At 38.8% G+C, this 15,573-nt stretch overlaps 1 protein-coding gene across 1 annotated transcript in view; it reads right to left on the bottom strand.

Moving 5' to 3' along the window:
- Window positions 1–1,823: 1,823 nt before the first annotated feature.
- The window catches only part of LOC138143512 (cytochrome c oxidase subunit 4 isoform 1, mitochondrial-like), a 191,431-nt gene continuing 177,681 nt past the window's right edge, over window positions 1,824–15,573 (bottom strand). Inside the window, exon 2 of the mRNA XM_069064771.1 lies at window positions 1,824–2,507. Coding sequence (XP_068920872.1) covers window positions 1,964–2,507 — 544 coding nt within the window. The 3' untranslated portion in view covers window positions 1,824–1,963. The remainder of the gene's footprint in view (window positions 2,508–15,573) is intronic.

Raw genomic sequence — 15,573 nt, 5'->3', positions numbered from 1 at the left:
GGAATTCCTGTATCAGGTGAGGAGTTGAAATAAACAGCCTCTTGGATTTACAACTCTGGATTTCTTATTATATGGCTAGATGATCTTTAGGGTGCCTTACAGGTCTGTGATTCTGTAACCAGATCAGTTTTATCCCAGCACCCGTGACCATTGGAAAGGATTTGCAATTTCACACTTCCGAAAAAGAGCCTCCTACCTTCTGTACAAAATCCAAGCAGGGCTGCTGCCTGCAGAGACATCTGTGGAGTCACCACATATAGCTCTGATCTAGTGTACTTCACATTCACTGAGTTTTCAGCTTATTTCTAGGCTCCTTTCAGAGCCTTCATCTCCAGCAAGGCTGCACAATTCACATAAGCACGCAACGTGAACTCCATTTACAGGCAACCTGCATAGGGAAGCTAAAGGAAGAGTCAATGCAATTAACCCAGAGCGAAATTCTGCCTCTAAAAAAAATTCTCCCTCTCTAGTCTAGGGTTTATAGTACAAGGTTTTCACTGTAATGGCTCTTGTAAATTAATTGCAGGCACAATTGTCCACTGGCATTCTCAGAATAAGTGGCAAGTAGTTAATTGCACCCCAAATTAGCCAATTCTGCCCATAATTAACCATTTGAAGACAATTAATTGAATGCATAATATTTGCACCTGCAGCTAATTGGAGGCCCCTAAATTGTTCCTGGAAGAAGAAAAAAATAACAAAAACAAATAAGGCTGTATTTAAAATGTAGGCCTTTCTTTTCCAAGATCTCATCAGGCTGGTAAGAGAGTTTGACTTAGAAAAGACACAGCGATCTTGCAGCTGCTAGTGGGAAGCATCCAGGTTTACAGATACCCTTTCCTTTCTTTTTGTTTTTTCTTTCTCTTCCTTGATTATTAGGGTATACCATAAGTCGTTTTGCTCACTTTCTACAGCCACTGAGGCCACAGTTTGTATAAATAGTAAAAGGGTCACAATCTAGCTATGGTAACTTCTCTTTCAGAGGAGTTCTCCTTCCACCTGTTGTTTGGGGGAGTTACCCCTCCCAGATGAGTTGGGTCAAAGAGGCTTAACAAAAGGGAATAAGGAGCTGAGCTTAGAGGGCTCCATAAGGATCCTTACCCCACACCCACCACAGACAGGTCTAATCTCCCACAGCTGTCTAATAGTAGGGGGTGGGTGGGGGAGAAAATGTGGAAAGCTTCACAAAACCATCATTCCTTCCCCTGTCTCAGGGCCCCAGGATCCATTCTGCTAGATCAAATCTTCCTTATGTACAAATCACCACATTCATCCTCTGCTCAAAGCCATTTGAATGCTTCCAAGTTGTTTCCTTTATAATTAAGGCCAAACTACTTGTTTTGGCATTCAAGGCCCTCTACAACCTGCCTTCATCCTACTTTGTGTTATTTCTCATTTCTCCCCTTTATACTTCTAATCCCCAATGGAACCACTCTCAATTCCACAAGTTTTTTTTGGCCTGTCTTGCTCCTCAGCCCCTGCTCTGTTGAAATTCTATTGATCCTAGACCCAGCTAAAAAGCCACTTTCTCCAGAAAGCCTTTTCTATTTCCTCACCAGTTGCAAATAGTTTTCCTTCCTTTGTTTATACCTCTCTTTTATATTTTTTTCTATTTCAAAATTATTTGCATACATGATGTAATTCTCTACAAACCAAGACCAGAACAAAAATTCTTCTAAAGCATTTTTTTTATATACACATTTACTATTTATTTAGCTTAGCAAGCTTTTAAAATCTTTGCATTCAATTTCTCTGTTCACTAGAGATCTACACATGGCATTTAAATGGACAGGGTTATCAGCTATTTTCAAATAATCACACCACATCTTCAAGTAAGCCAGTTGTTTATTCTCATTGTTAATGTATTACTTAGAACGTTCCAGTAAATATGCTCAGGGTTGCACATACATGAAGGAACAAGGAAGAGGTTCAAATAAACAGGAAGCATGATCTCCAGTTTCTTCTATTTCTTCCACTCTTTCTTGTCATAGTCCCACTTGGCAGAGAACCCCTGGATGGGACTAACCTTCATATCCAGCATTTTCTGGGTATGCATAGCCACCCAGTCTTCAGAAAAGGTATGTGGGATGGGACCATAAACATAGCGCTTCTCCCAGATGATAATTAAAGCACTAAAGCCAATGAAGAACATCGCAGCTCCAACAACAGTCTTCCATTCATTTGAGTGTTGGTTCATTTTATCAAAGGTCTCATTGAATTTGATATGATACAATTGGACTTTTTCTTCAGAAGACAATTTACTCCATGGTTGCTTTTCCTTCTCTTTTAAGGCCTTCTGGCTGGAAGAAAGGTTCCTGACATGGGCCACATCTGGCAGGGCATAATCACGACGATCGACATAACTTGGAAGACTAGAATCTTCAGTCTTCACAACACCATGTGCCCGAACACAGGCAGAGGTGGAAATAGCCCTCCTGCCAAGGAGGCCAAACACCCTGGTGGCCAACATTCTGCCTCTGCTGCCTCTCACCACCGCCCTCCACCTTCTAAAGCATTTTTACATGTCTACCTTTCATTTTGTTAGTTTTGTTGCCATTTTGGTAGAATTAATATAGAAATCTCTAATAGAATATATTCTATTTTTTTTCTTACATATAAATAAGCTATTATTATTCTACCAGGAATAACATTCATAGGATCATAGATTTAAGAAGTAGATGGGACTTCATTGAATCCAACCCACCAATTTTACAGATAAAAAACTGAGACCCAGAATAATAAAAATACTTGAAAAAGTCACATGTGCAAAAATAAGCAGAACTAGATGTTTGTTTTTAAAGGATTTCAAAAACATTTTAACTTCTATGTTGCCTCATAGAATGATAATGATGATGATGATGATGGTAGCAATAAAAAAATGCATAGATATTTTATAAGACACAATTGCTCACCCTCTCCATAACTCACTTTATTGTCCATCTATGTCCTAATACAGAGTATCATCAATTGCTGTGACCAAGACAAATAATTTTCAGGTGATCAACTTTCTTGTGCTGAACTTCTGCATACTTAGTTAGGCTACTTGTAGACACATTTCATCAAAGAGACAACATAAGTATATCCAAAATCTATTAAAAAGATAAAGGGGAATCATATAATTCATTATAAGGCTAGTTTGAGGCTAGGTTGTAAAGGGCTTTAAAAGGAAAATTGAGGAATTTTTATTATATTTATTATTTTAGAAGTAATAAGGAGCAATTTGTTCTTCAAGTGTGTGTGTGTGTGTGTGACATCTCATTTGATTCTCACAACACCCCTGGAAAGAAGGTGTTATTATTATCTCCATTTTACAAATGAGAAAACTAAGGCAAACAGTAGTTAAATGACTTGCCCAGGGTCACAGAGCTAGCATGTATCTGAGGCCCAGATATTCCTGTCTCCAAGGCCCCACACTCTATCTACTGGGCCACCTCCCTGCCTCTATGTATATTATGTATGCACATATAAAGTTTTAATGCCTGCATTGAAGCTTTAATTTGCCTGTGCTTACATTGCTAGTGTAAGAGGAGGAAGTCAAACTCAGAATTCTCCTGAATCCAGGCCCAATCTTCTATCCAGTGAATTTCCCAATTACTCCTAGAGCTCAGTAGCGATGTAGTATTTGATAAATATCAATTACCTCTGACTACAACCTTATGTGATAGCTACTAAAAATCCTTTTATTCCTAGTTTACATATGAAGGTATGAAGGCTTTAAAGAATTCAGTGGTTTGTCTAAGGTCACATTTACAATGACAAAACAAGGGCCATAGCTCAGGTCTTCTCCCCAAGTCCAGGATTTATTCCACAGTGTTAACAAACTATATCACCTGGCAGATGAAAACAAAACAAAAACAGCAACAAACCCTGACATCTATTAAACCACAGTGATTAGAAAGCAGTCATTTTTTTCTTCTTCTAGAAAATGAACATGAAGAAATATTTCTAAAATATATTTAATGTTACTTTTAATTTTATTGTTTAGGCTGCTGTTGTTGATTTGGTAGAATTCGACTTTTATACTTGTAGAATGTAAGCTCCTTGAGGACAGGTAAAGTACTTTATTTTTTGTCTTCATATCACTCAGGGCCTTGCTAATAGTAGGTAATTTAACTTTTCTGTTTCATTTAACCTATCTTGAGGAAAAAAAACATTCATGTAAGATAGATGACAGCTAGAAACTTGAAGCAGCTGGTATATATTGAGCTTCAGTAAGGGGCATATGGAAAAGAAGAAAACTTTGTTTTATTTTAATTTTTTTTTTTGCTTTTTTTTGGGGGAGGAGGGCAGCTGGGCAATTGGGGTTCAGTAACTTGCCCAAGGTCACACGGCTAATACGTGTGTCACGCAACAGAGGCCAGATTTGAACTCAGGTCCTCTTGACTCCAGGGCCCGTGCTCTATTCACTGTGCCTCCTAGCCTCCCCATAAACTTTTTTAAATTAAAATAATCATATATTTTTTCAAATAGCAAAAGTCTTCCTTCTCTCTCCCACACTACCTCATTTGAGAATGAAAGAAAAAAAAAAACATTACAGTCACGTATAGTCAATCAAAACTAATCTTCACATTGGCAATGTCCAAAAAAACAAATGTCTCATTCAGCACTATGAGTCCTTCACCTCTCTTTCAGGAGGTGGGTGGCATATTTCAATTACCATTAGTCCTCCAGAATCTTGGTAATTCATTATGCTGATAAGTATCTAATTCTTTGAAAGTTATTTATCTTCATACTGTTGTAATTGTATAAATTGTTCTCCTGGTTCTATGCACTCTGTATCAGTCCCTGCAGGTCTTCCCAGGCTTTTCTGAAATCATCCACACCAACGGAAATTTCTTATAGCACAGTAGCATTACATCCCATGTATATACTGTGACTTGTTCACCCACTCCCCGATTTATGAGGGACCCCCTCAGATTCCTTTTCTTTGCCACTTCATAAAGAGCTAAGAATATTTTTGTACATCTTTAGAGTTTGTTTTGCTTAGGACTATCTAACATCCCACTAATTCCCCCTTCTCCATTCTCTCCTATCCTTTCTATTTCCTCGCTGAGTGGAATGTGTTTCTGTATCCAATTCTCCATGTGTGTGTGTATTCTCCTCTCCCTTAATCAGTTCAGATGAGAGTGAGGTGGAGATGCCCCTGTCCCCACCCCACCTTGGGCTCCATTGTTGTATATATGTCTATAGGTGTATCTTGGATATATGAATTAATTTCCCATTACATCTCTTTCCCTCCCCGGCCACACTGTATTCCACTTTCCCTAGAACCTTGAAAAGGTAACCTTGAGAAGGCCTGCTGTGGCTCATCCTCATACGAATTAATGTTTCTGGGGCAGGAACACCAGTAGAAGAAAGATCAGTTTGGTAGGTAGTAAGAAGAGATGTACAACTCGTAAATGTGGAGATTACAGGGTATATTGAACAAGAGGAAACACTGTTAACATTATATTTTACCAAGAGCAGTGAGGACTCTAAATTTAAATCTTCAGCTGTTTCCATGGGCTAGAATAGCATGTTCTTTTCCATGCTACCTTCAGAAGCAGAATGGTGGAGTGGAAAGAACATTGGAATTCAGAGTCTATCATGCCCTCTTGGCAATTTAGTGCCTAGCCTTTCAAATTGTCTTAAACCTTTGAGAATTCCCTAGAAGCTACTAGATAATGCTGAAGAGGTAGGACACAAGATGATACCTTCATGACATCTCTTCATTGCTAAACAACTTCTTTGGCATTTCCTCTTTAGAATATCTGGCTACTATCAAACATAATAGAATCTCAGAATTTACAAGGACCCCACACATCATATAGATGACCCCAAATTGACATCCTTTCTTCCACTTCCTTGACCAATGACCATCTTCAAAGATGGGGAACATATTTTATAGTGTGATGGCCAATCCATTTCTGGGCAGATTTCAGAAGTGTCCCATTTTGTAGTTTTATCTAGAAATTTCTCTCCCCTTCAAATGTAATTTCAAAGGTTTTTTGATCAGGATGATGAGTCTGCTACCACACATTTTGTTTTTCTTTATCTTCATGATGTAAATTCTGAGTCTTTTTAGTATAATACTTTATTGAAGTTACCTACATGAATGAATGTCTTCACTGGGGGTGAGGTTTGAGAGACAAAGCTGTAAAGATAAAGAAAAGGGATGGTGGACATATATTGTTTCATAGATCATACTTCTATCTCTTGTGTTTCTTTCTCCCCTACTCTTTTCTATCTATACCTCACTGTAATTACTGGTATCCTTGAGGAGAGATCAGTAAAGAGAGAAATGTCCTTCTCTTCATCTGTTTCTCTCCTAAAAACCCTTAATTCTGGGAATAATGTGTAGTGGAAGCTGAATGGGCTTGTGGGGGCCATTCCATGGAACATCCTCAAAGCTGATCTTCCTGGTTCCAGTCAAGCATGTGCAAGTGGGGGAGACTATTTCTCCCAATGTGTGACTTAAGGCTAAAAGGTTTTCCACTTTGAAATGATGACACACTCTTATTGACTTCTAAGCCAGAGGAAATGATGACTCAGTGGATAAACAAAATGGCCCAAAGGGATCAGCCCTGCTTCCCTCTTCCTTTCTAGGTATGAATTGTGAAGGACTGTTCCAAGATGAATTCAAATAGTTGAGTGTGAAAAGATTGCTGGCCCCATTCCACAAGCTTGGCTTCTGTGCAGTACAAGCATATGGTTATACTCACCTTTTTGGATGTGTTCTTTCCTGATGAATTCCCCAGGCCCTGGAGGTGATCTTCATAGTTCTAAAGATCTAGAGGGCTTGAGTCCTAGATTTGAGCTGACTGGCAGTAAAGGAAGCTTTCCTTTTGGAATGGCCAGCTACCAACAAGAAGATTCCTCAAGCCTGGCAGACATGTATGAGGAGTGGTTAGTACACTGCCAAACTGAGGTGAAATGTAAAATGCTTAGTTTGCACTACTGAAAATTGCTTTATGTGCTGAGGAGGTTTAACTCTCCACTTTTAGTAGATTTTACCAATAGTTATTGGTTGTTACTGCATGCTATTCTGTTAACATGTGCTTATGGGCTTTTTTAAATGTGGCATTTCTTTTTGTATGTATGCAGAAATAAATCACATATCCCATATCTGATCCATATTGCAAATTGAGTACTTTTTCATACTGCCCCATAACCTAAGAAGCTTAGCTTGTGCCAGACTTGTTAAGTCAATGAGTGCGAGAACAGGGAGTCTGACTTCTCTAATTAGAGGCCAAAACTTATCCTGAATTACATATGTGGGTACAGAACAGGGAATGGAGTTGTACTCTAACCTTTGTGGGCCCAACAGTGCCACCTCTAATTTAGAAATGTAAGAGAATGAGTTCTTGACCTGGCTCTGTCATTGACTAATCACAGGACCACAGCAGGAAAGACATTGAATTTTACCTTAGAAGTAATGCATTTGAATCCTACCTTTGCTACTTACTCATTCTGTCTCTTAGACCTTTAGTTACCTCATTTATAAAATATAGGAATGGGGCAGATGAACTCTTAGGTATCATTCAGTTTTGAATCATATGAACCTATCATTTGCCTACTCATGAGGACTTCTAGCATACAACATCCAAATGTTAAGGGCCCATTATATTTGTACATGTACCCAAGCACCCAGTACAAGTGTAAAGATATTTACAAGTCTATATAAACATATGCATATGTGTATATACCTTTATTTATCTATCTATCTACGAACAATTTTTCCAAGATGAGACAAAACTGTTTCCTACAAGGATACAGTAATCAAAAGTAATTTTTTCCATTATACCCATGACCATGTATACACATGCTTGAAGCATATTTATTCCATTGAATATTTCCCAGGGTATATGATTTTATCCATGAGGCACCTAGACATGGTGGATACAGTGATGGACCTGGAGACAGGAAGATGAGTTACAATCCAGCTCCAGACACTTACTAGCCTGTGTGACACTCAACATCTCACATCGTTTCATTCAGCCTGAGTTTCCTCATGGGAAGAAAAATAGTACCTATCTCCCAGAATGGTTGTGAGGATCAAATGAGATTACATATGTAAAGCTCTTGGAAAACCTTAAAATGCTATATGAATGTAAGTTAGCTATTATTTTAGAAAGACATCTAGATAAACCGAGGGGAAAAAATGATATTGTAGTCTCTTCTGATGCCTCCTTGTGAGTGGAATTGTGTGTGTATCTTCCACCAAAGTAGCACTACATTGCCTGCTAGAGGTGTGTAGGAGACCCTGTATTTTTGAAGACTATTCCACTAGAATATATATTTGAGGAATACCTAAAATGCCAGAAAGTCTCTGAAAATGGCCCAATAACAGACTATATGCCTATCGGCTGAGGACAAGTATAATTAAGTTCTGAGAAGCTTATTAGCTCATTATGACAAATTTTTCAGCCAAGACAGCTCTTAAAGACCTTCCATTATTAAATGTTTACTTGCTTGTTTGCTGAATGAGTGAATGAGTTAGTGAATAGAGGAGTTGTTAATTTGTTGGGAGAGGAAATATACCCAAGGATAAAATCAAAGGTTGGTGAAGTGAGGAAGTATATTTTACATATACATTCATACATGCATGCATACACACATACATACATATATCTATATAGATACACACATAAACACACACATATACACATATACCTACCTATACCCACACTAACAATACTCATGTAGATAGGTAAAGAAGGGTAATAGATAGGCAAATAGACAGACAGACAGATAGATAATGTTTAATGTCACAGAATGCAGATGAGCTGACAAATGATAGCAGAAGAGTAGCTCTTGCAGTTCGTGAGGTACAGAGCTAAGGAGAACTGTGGCCAATGTTCCTCATATAATTAAACTCACTTTGTAGTCTCACCCAAACTAGCAGACAATTCTAGACCAGGAAATCTCCTCGGAGCACAAGTCACAACAAAACCTCTTCTCACATTATTTGCAAGTTGCTCACCTTGCAGTATCTTCAAATGTGACCTAATTGTCACCTGCCAGGCAGTTGTCTGGTGCAAAATGGTTCCTCATTATGCAGGCTGATGGTGTGATAGAGGAAACTCATCTTATCCAAAAGGCTTGGCTTTTTAAATGGCAGTTGAACCTAGGGAAATGAAGAATTAAGAGTTTCTTCTTACCTAGCTACCCCCCCCCCCTTCCCTCCTCCATTGGTTGTTTGAAAAGGAAAAATGAAAAAATAGAAGAAAAAAGTCACAAACCTATTAGTACAAAGACAAATGAATCTCATGCCCTGAGGCAGTCTAGTGTTTGAGAATTGGCCTGGAATCATTTCTCAACATTCCCAGTTACATTGTATTACCTTTAGTGCTTTTCTATATTAAGGCAACACTTTGAAGTAAGTCAAACATTAAAGAAATATTTAATCAAAATTATGCTTTTTTCCTTGTCAGAGGTTTCTGGTGTTAACATCCAGCAGATGAATGCTAATGAAAAAAGGGGGTGGGGGAAGGAGAAGAAACCTATTGACTAGGTTCATTATTTAGGTCCTGGATCCTCTCTGTGCCAGTCAGAGCATGTATTGTTAACAAGAATTCACATGGATTGACTAAGAATACAATGTAGACAGATGTGGAGTGCCCAGTGGAATACGTTTAAATTTATTTTTTAATGATTTAAGGGATATCTACCAGAATAAGGATAATCCCTGTCCCCACTGGTTAGCAATTGCTAAGACCCAAGATGAAATATTCTGTAATTACTGCATGCATTTAATTGTCCTTTAGAATTGCCTAAGACAGGAATCAGGACTTCAAGGAGTACCTCGTTTTGCTACCAATGTCCTAGAAAATATTAACTGGCAAGGGGCTAATTGATTTTTTTTAGTCACTAGAAGATGATGGTATTATTTAAAAGTCACTGCTTATTAGAATCAAAATCTTTTTTGCTCTATACTGTGTGGAGAGGAGGCAGCACAGAGTTCTGGGATCAGAGTTAGAAGAGAACTAAGTTCAAACCCCTCTTCTGACAACAGTTGCATAACCTTGGAGAAGTCTTTTGAGAACCGTTTTGAGCTCAGTTTTTAAACTATATAATGGATATAATAATACCTACAGTATTTATCTGTCGGGATTGTCCTGAGGTTGCAATGAAATAATTAGCATCATAGGGCTTAGAATTAAAAGACACCTTTACTGATCATCTAGTTCAAGCCCTTCACTTTATAGATGAGGGCTGTGAGATCCAATATTAGATTGTAAATTCCTTGACAGCAGAGACTGCCCTTTGCATTGTCAGTACTTAGCACAGTGTCTGGTACATAGTAGACATGTAATAAAAGCTAGTTGACTGAATGAGGAGGAAACTGAATGCAAAAGTACTATCCATATGTCAGTTATTTTGTTTTTACTGAGTCTTTTCAGTCATGGTCAACTCTGCGTGACCTCCTTTGGGGTTTTCTTGGCAAAGATACTAGAATGGATTACCATTTCCTTCAGCTCATTTTACAGATGAGAAAACTTAGGCAAACAGGGTTAAGGGACTTTCCCAGGGTCACACAGCTAGTAAGTATCAGAGGTCAAATTTGAGCTCCCTTCCTTCTGATTCCAGGCCTAGCTATCTACCCAATGTGCCATCTAGCTGCCCCTGTCAGTTTTTAGTATGAGTGAATACATATTGTCCAGAAAAGTTGCAGTGGTAGAAAGAACTCTGGACCAGGAGTCAGTGATTTTCAGATCTTGTTTGATTCCCATAACTGGTTGGTGACATGTATAATACAAGTATTATTGTTATCTCCTCTTAACAACGGATGAGGGATCTGAGCAACAAAGGTTAAAATCTTGCTCAGGATCTCAAAGGAACTACCTAGAAAGCTGGGATTTGAATCAAATCCAGACTCTCTGGACTACAATATGATAGGGTGCCCCTCCCATTACATATATTCATGCTTATGTATTTGTCCGCCTTGGGTTTCAGTTTCCCCAATAACGAAATGAGAGAATTGCGCTACATGGTCCCTAAGGCAGTTTTAGTACTAAAAATGGCTGGTTCTGAGACAGTGTGGGCAGAATTTCAGATACACAGGCTTGTTTCGTGGGTGTGGAAAGAAACGTAAATTGCCTAAAGTACCCTCAGTCAACTATAAATGCCCAAGATTGCAATGAATTCCCCCAGTATGTAAACACAGCACTGGGCACTGATGATTATGTAGCTTATTATTTTAAGTCCTTCACTTTAACTGTCTTCAGCTGTAATTAGTTGCCAATTTCCCTTTGTTTACAAAAGGACAAAAGCTTGGTAACTTGTCAAATACCCAGAATGGTTTTTAAATGAGCTTTAAAGGGGAGAAAGACATCAATCTTCTTCCCCACCCCCGCACACACCACAGGGTGTTTAAAAAAAATGTGTTCTGCTTGTACCTTGGAAAGAAAATCAGTTCTCTCTTCTCTAAGTCACCAAGGTATGGGGGGGGGGGGGGGGGGAGGGGACAGACAGGGGTGGCTGGGAAGTGTCACATCCGTGCACCACAAGGCGGGGTGTTCAGCCAGCTCTTTGTGCAGGGAAAAGTGAAAATTCAGTTCAGTGATTTGAATGTGACAGACCCTTGCTTTGGGGCACATTTAAGGAATTATGAACTCCAGCATTTAATTCCTAGGCATTTTTCTTTCATGCATGATTGCTTAGTCTCCTACTGAAACAGAGAGTGGATTTTTAAAGCACATATCTGTTGCACAAAGCAGTTCCCTCCTACTGTATATACAGTAGACTTAACACAAAACATCTGTACCTCCTATTCAGAGCTGCGAGACCATGGGCATAATTCACACAGCAACACCAAGGAGCAGACGTGTCAAGCTTTCAAGCCCCCTGGGAATCTGCAGGTAGCAGCAAATTGCTCTTGTAAGGTAAATTCAGAAACCAAAAGTTTATGCAAAGTGTGAGACTGTTCGCTGTTATTGGGCTATACTTCTAGGGAAAATGAGTGCCTCACCTCCACCTGGAGTCTCCCTCCCCCTCCTAACCCTTAACCTAATCTCTCAAGACAGAGATAAAGCCTCCAAAGCTTTTTGACAGCAATTGGAATTATCATCAGAGACCCTGACAAACAGATGTCATCACTGGGCAATATATGACCGAAAGTGTTTACTAGCTGGATAAAACTTAATGTTGGTTATCTTCAAAGTAAAGAAGAGAGAGGAGGAGAGCCCCAATCCGGGATTAATGTCTCCAATTTAGTTTAGGTGTGTGGAGAGGGTCATGGTGGGGCTAAAGCAGATGAATTTAAAGGCCTTCTTTATCTACAAAATCTCTGCTGCATGCAAAAGGGAGCAAGTTTGAAAATATGGGCCTTTGTAAATGCCCCCTAAGTGGGTACAATTGCAATCTTAGTTTGAGATGTTCAGTGAATGGTGTAGGCCATTGATCAGTTATTACACTTCTAAAAAAAATCGTAAGAAAACTAGTGGTCTCAATTTTGCTGAGGGAGAGGTATGCTGGGTTCCAAACAAACAGATGTTCTGTTCCCAAAATAAAATATTTGATTGGGGGGAGTTTCCCCATCATTCTCATCTAGGTTCATCATCATCCCTTTTATTCTATTCCAGGGTTTCTACAGAATGAGAGCAAGGGTATCATCACTGAGAGAAAAGGAAAATGAAATGCAACAAGAGCTGCCCCTTTAGGCAAAGCAATTTGGAACACAATTAACAGAGGACCTCCTCCCCCCACATACTTTTTTTGGTGTGGTTGGGATGGTGGTGCAGATTGGTTGATGTGTTTTTGAAGTTAACCACAGTAGGGTAATAAGAATTGGAAGGGGCCTGAAAGATTGTCTAGTGAAGTTAATCCTACCCCCCACCCCCCTTCACACACACACACACACACACACACAATACACATACACACACACACACACACACATACACACTCCCCCCATAACATTAAGAGGAAGTTCAGGGAAGGGGATTGTCCAATGTCAGATGGTAGCAGAAAGCTGACTTAAGAAATGAGACCAAGTTTCCTAACTACAAATCTAGTTCCCTTTTCCTGCCCTCCACTGGTGTGTAGGGGGAAAGAGGTGGATATTTCCAGCTTGTGCTGAAGTATACATAAGGTAAGATTAATCTATCAGCTAGACATTTATTGATCAAACTTCTACCACTGTACCCATACTAGGCACTGGTGATAGAAAGACACAAATGATAGTGTCTATCTTCATGTAACTTATATTCTATCAGCAAGATAATGTAGATACAAGATATCCCAAAGCTCTTAGTACAATTTTAAGCTTTAATGTTTAAAAACTACACTGAGATCTTTGGGAATAGATAGATAGATAGATAGATAGATAGATAGATAGATAGATAGATAGATAGATAGATAGATAGATAGATAGATAGTAGGCAGGTAGATAGATATAGGTAAAGAAAGAAAGAAAAAGGAAGGAAGGAAGAAAGAAAGAAAGAAAGAAAGAAGGAAAGAAAGAAAGAAAGAAAGAAAGAAAGAAAGAAAGAAAGAAAGAAAGAAAGAAAGAAAGAAAGAAAGAAAGAAAGAAAGAAAGGAGATAGAAAAAAGAAAGGAAGGAACAAACAAACAAAAAAAAGGAAAAAGCAATTTTTTTGGTGAGGGGGGAACTAGCAACTGGGGGAATTTGGAAAGGTTCTACTAAGAATGTATCACCTGAGCATAATTTGTAAGAAAACAGAAGATTCTAAGAGAGAGAAGGTTGGAGTAGATTCTAAATCCAAGGGATAACTAGTACAAAGGTGTGGAGGTAGGAGATGATATGTCTGTCATATGTGAGTAGCACCAAGAAGGTCAGTTTGACTGAACCTTCATGTGTAAGAAAGGGAGTTATAAATAATAACATTAAAAAGGTGGATTGGGGCCAAATTGTGAAGAAGTTTACAAGACAAACAGGAACCTATATTTAGTTTTAGCAATAATAGGAAATCATTGGCATTTACTGAGTGAGAGAATGACATAGTCAGATCTATACTTTAGGAAAATCAGTCATTCTTTTCAAATCACCAAGGCATGGATACAGTTGCTGGCCTATAACTACCTTCTACATCCTCCTTTATGTAAATATCCTATACTTATATGTAGTCCCTTTATAGCATCTCTTCCATTTTCTTTTCTCCTTTGACATTGTTTTTGATGCTCTTGGCAATGATATTTACATGAATCCTTTAGGAATGGTGTTCTCTAATGTGCCATAGTCTTGTGAAAGTGACACTCTTCTCAAACAGCTATACTTAGTTATAGTCTTGGTATTCCCTCTCTTCTGAGAACAGCAGAATGGCTTTCAGTACCAACTTCCTGCTTTTCTTCCTGGCAGAAAGTAAAGTCTTCTTTGGAGAAAGATGGGGAAGAAGACGCTAGAGATGTTTATTCTGACTCCTTTTAAGTTACATGATGACACCCCATGTTGGGGACAGCCCTCACTATGTGTGGGAGCTCTATCCATAGGAATATATTTCTGGTCTCTTATTTTTGCAAGAAATTGTGGTGTTTTATTGTTAATTGTTGACTGGTAAAGAAACACATTTAAACAAACCATAGCAAAACAGAAATCAGAAAAAGGTATACATAGGAGAGGGGCAGCTAGGTGATGCAGTAGATAGAGTTCCAGGCCTGGAGGCAGGAAGATTTACCTTCTTGAGTTCAAATTTGGCCTGAAACACTTAATAGCTGTGTGACCCTGGGCAAATCATTGTAGAAGCAAAACAAACATCCTAGTGTATCCAGGATGGCTGCTAGCAAAGGTTCTTTGATCTGCTTTTCTAAAGTAAAGCAACTCAAAAAGGGGTTGACAATCTTACTTTAATCAAACATATATCATTTACCTAGTTCAGGGGGAAAAGCCAGCACCCTGAACTTCAGAGAATACAAACAGAAGTTACAAGTAGACAAAAATACAGACAGAGAAAACAACACAATTCAGTAGACTAATAGATAGGGCTTTAGCTATCTGACCATTACACACATATAGTGTTAGTTACCAGAGAGAGAAGTACCAACATCTGGGGTTTCAAAGCCTGAGGGCTCAACAGTTGCCCATAAAGAGTCTCATCTGGTCAAATCACAACTCTTCCCATGAGTGATCTCCAAAGCAAAAGCTCACCTCAGCATATATATAGCCTTCTCCAGGGTCAGGGAAGTCATAACCCTTGTGACCCATTGCCCAACCACAAAGTAACAAGGTGTGCCTGTTCCTGAAAAATAAGCCTCCCACCATATCCATGTGACCACATTCAACCTATTAGGGAATAGAGTTTGTTTTCAAATCAAGGAAGGTACTCAAATTCACTTAAGCCTATCAAAGGGCAGGGAAGATCTTCAGGTTCCCATTCCCATTACAATCATTTGACCCTATTTGCCACAGTTTCATCAGCTATAAGAGAAGATCTAGAGAAGAAATGGAAAACCATTACAGTAGCTTTCCAAAGAAAACCCCAGATGATATCATGAAGAATTGAACACAACTGAAAATGACTGAACAGCAACAATATATAGAACATATAGAAGAATCTATACTAAAATATACAGAATGAAAAGACTTTCCCATTAGGAGAGGGGGGGGGGAAAGAGAGAGAGAGAGAGAGAGAGAGA

This window comes from Petaurus breviceps, unplaced genomic scaffold (assembly GCF_028583685.1).
Source record: "Petaurus breviceps papuanus isolate PSGF00001 unplaced genomic scaffold, PetGlider_PUasm1.0 90644, whole genome shotgun sequence".
NCBI classification, from domain to species: domain Eukaryota; kingdom Metazoa; phylum Chordata; class Mammalia; order Diprotodontia; family Petauridae; genus Petaurus; species Petaurus breviceps.
The sequence above is the reverse complement of the archived record's forward strand: the minus strand, read 5'-3'. Positions and strand labels throughout refer to the sequence as shown.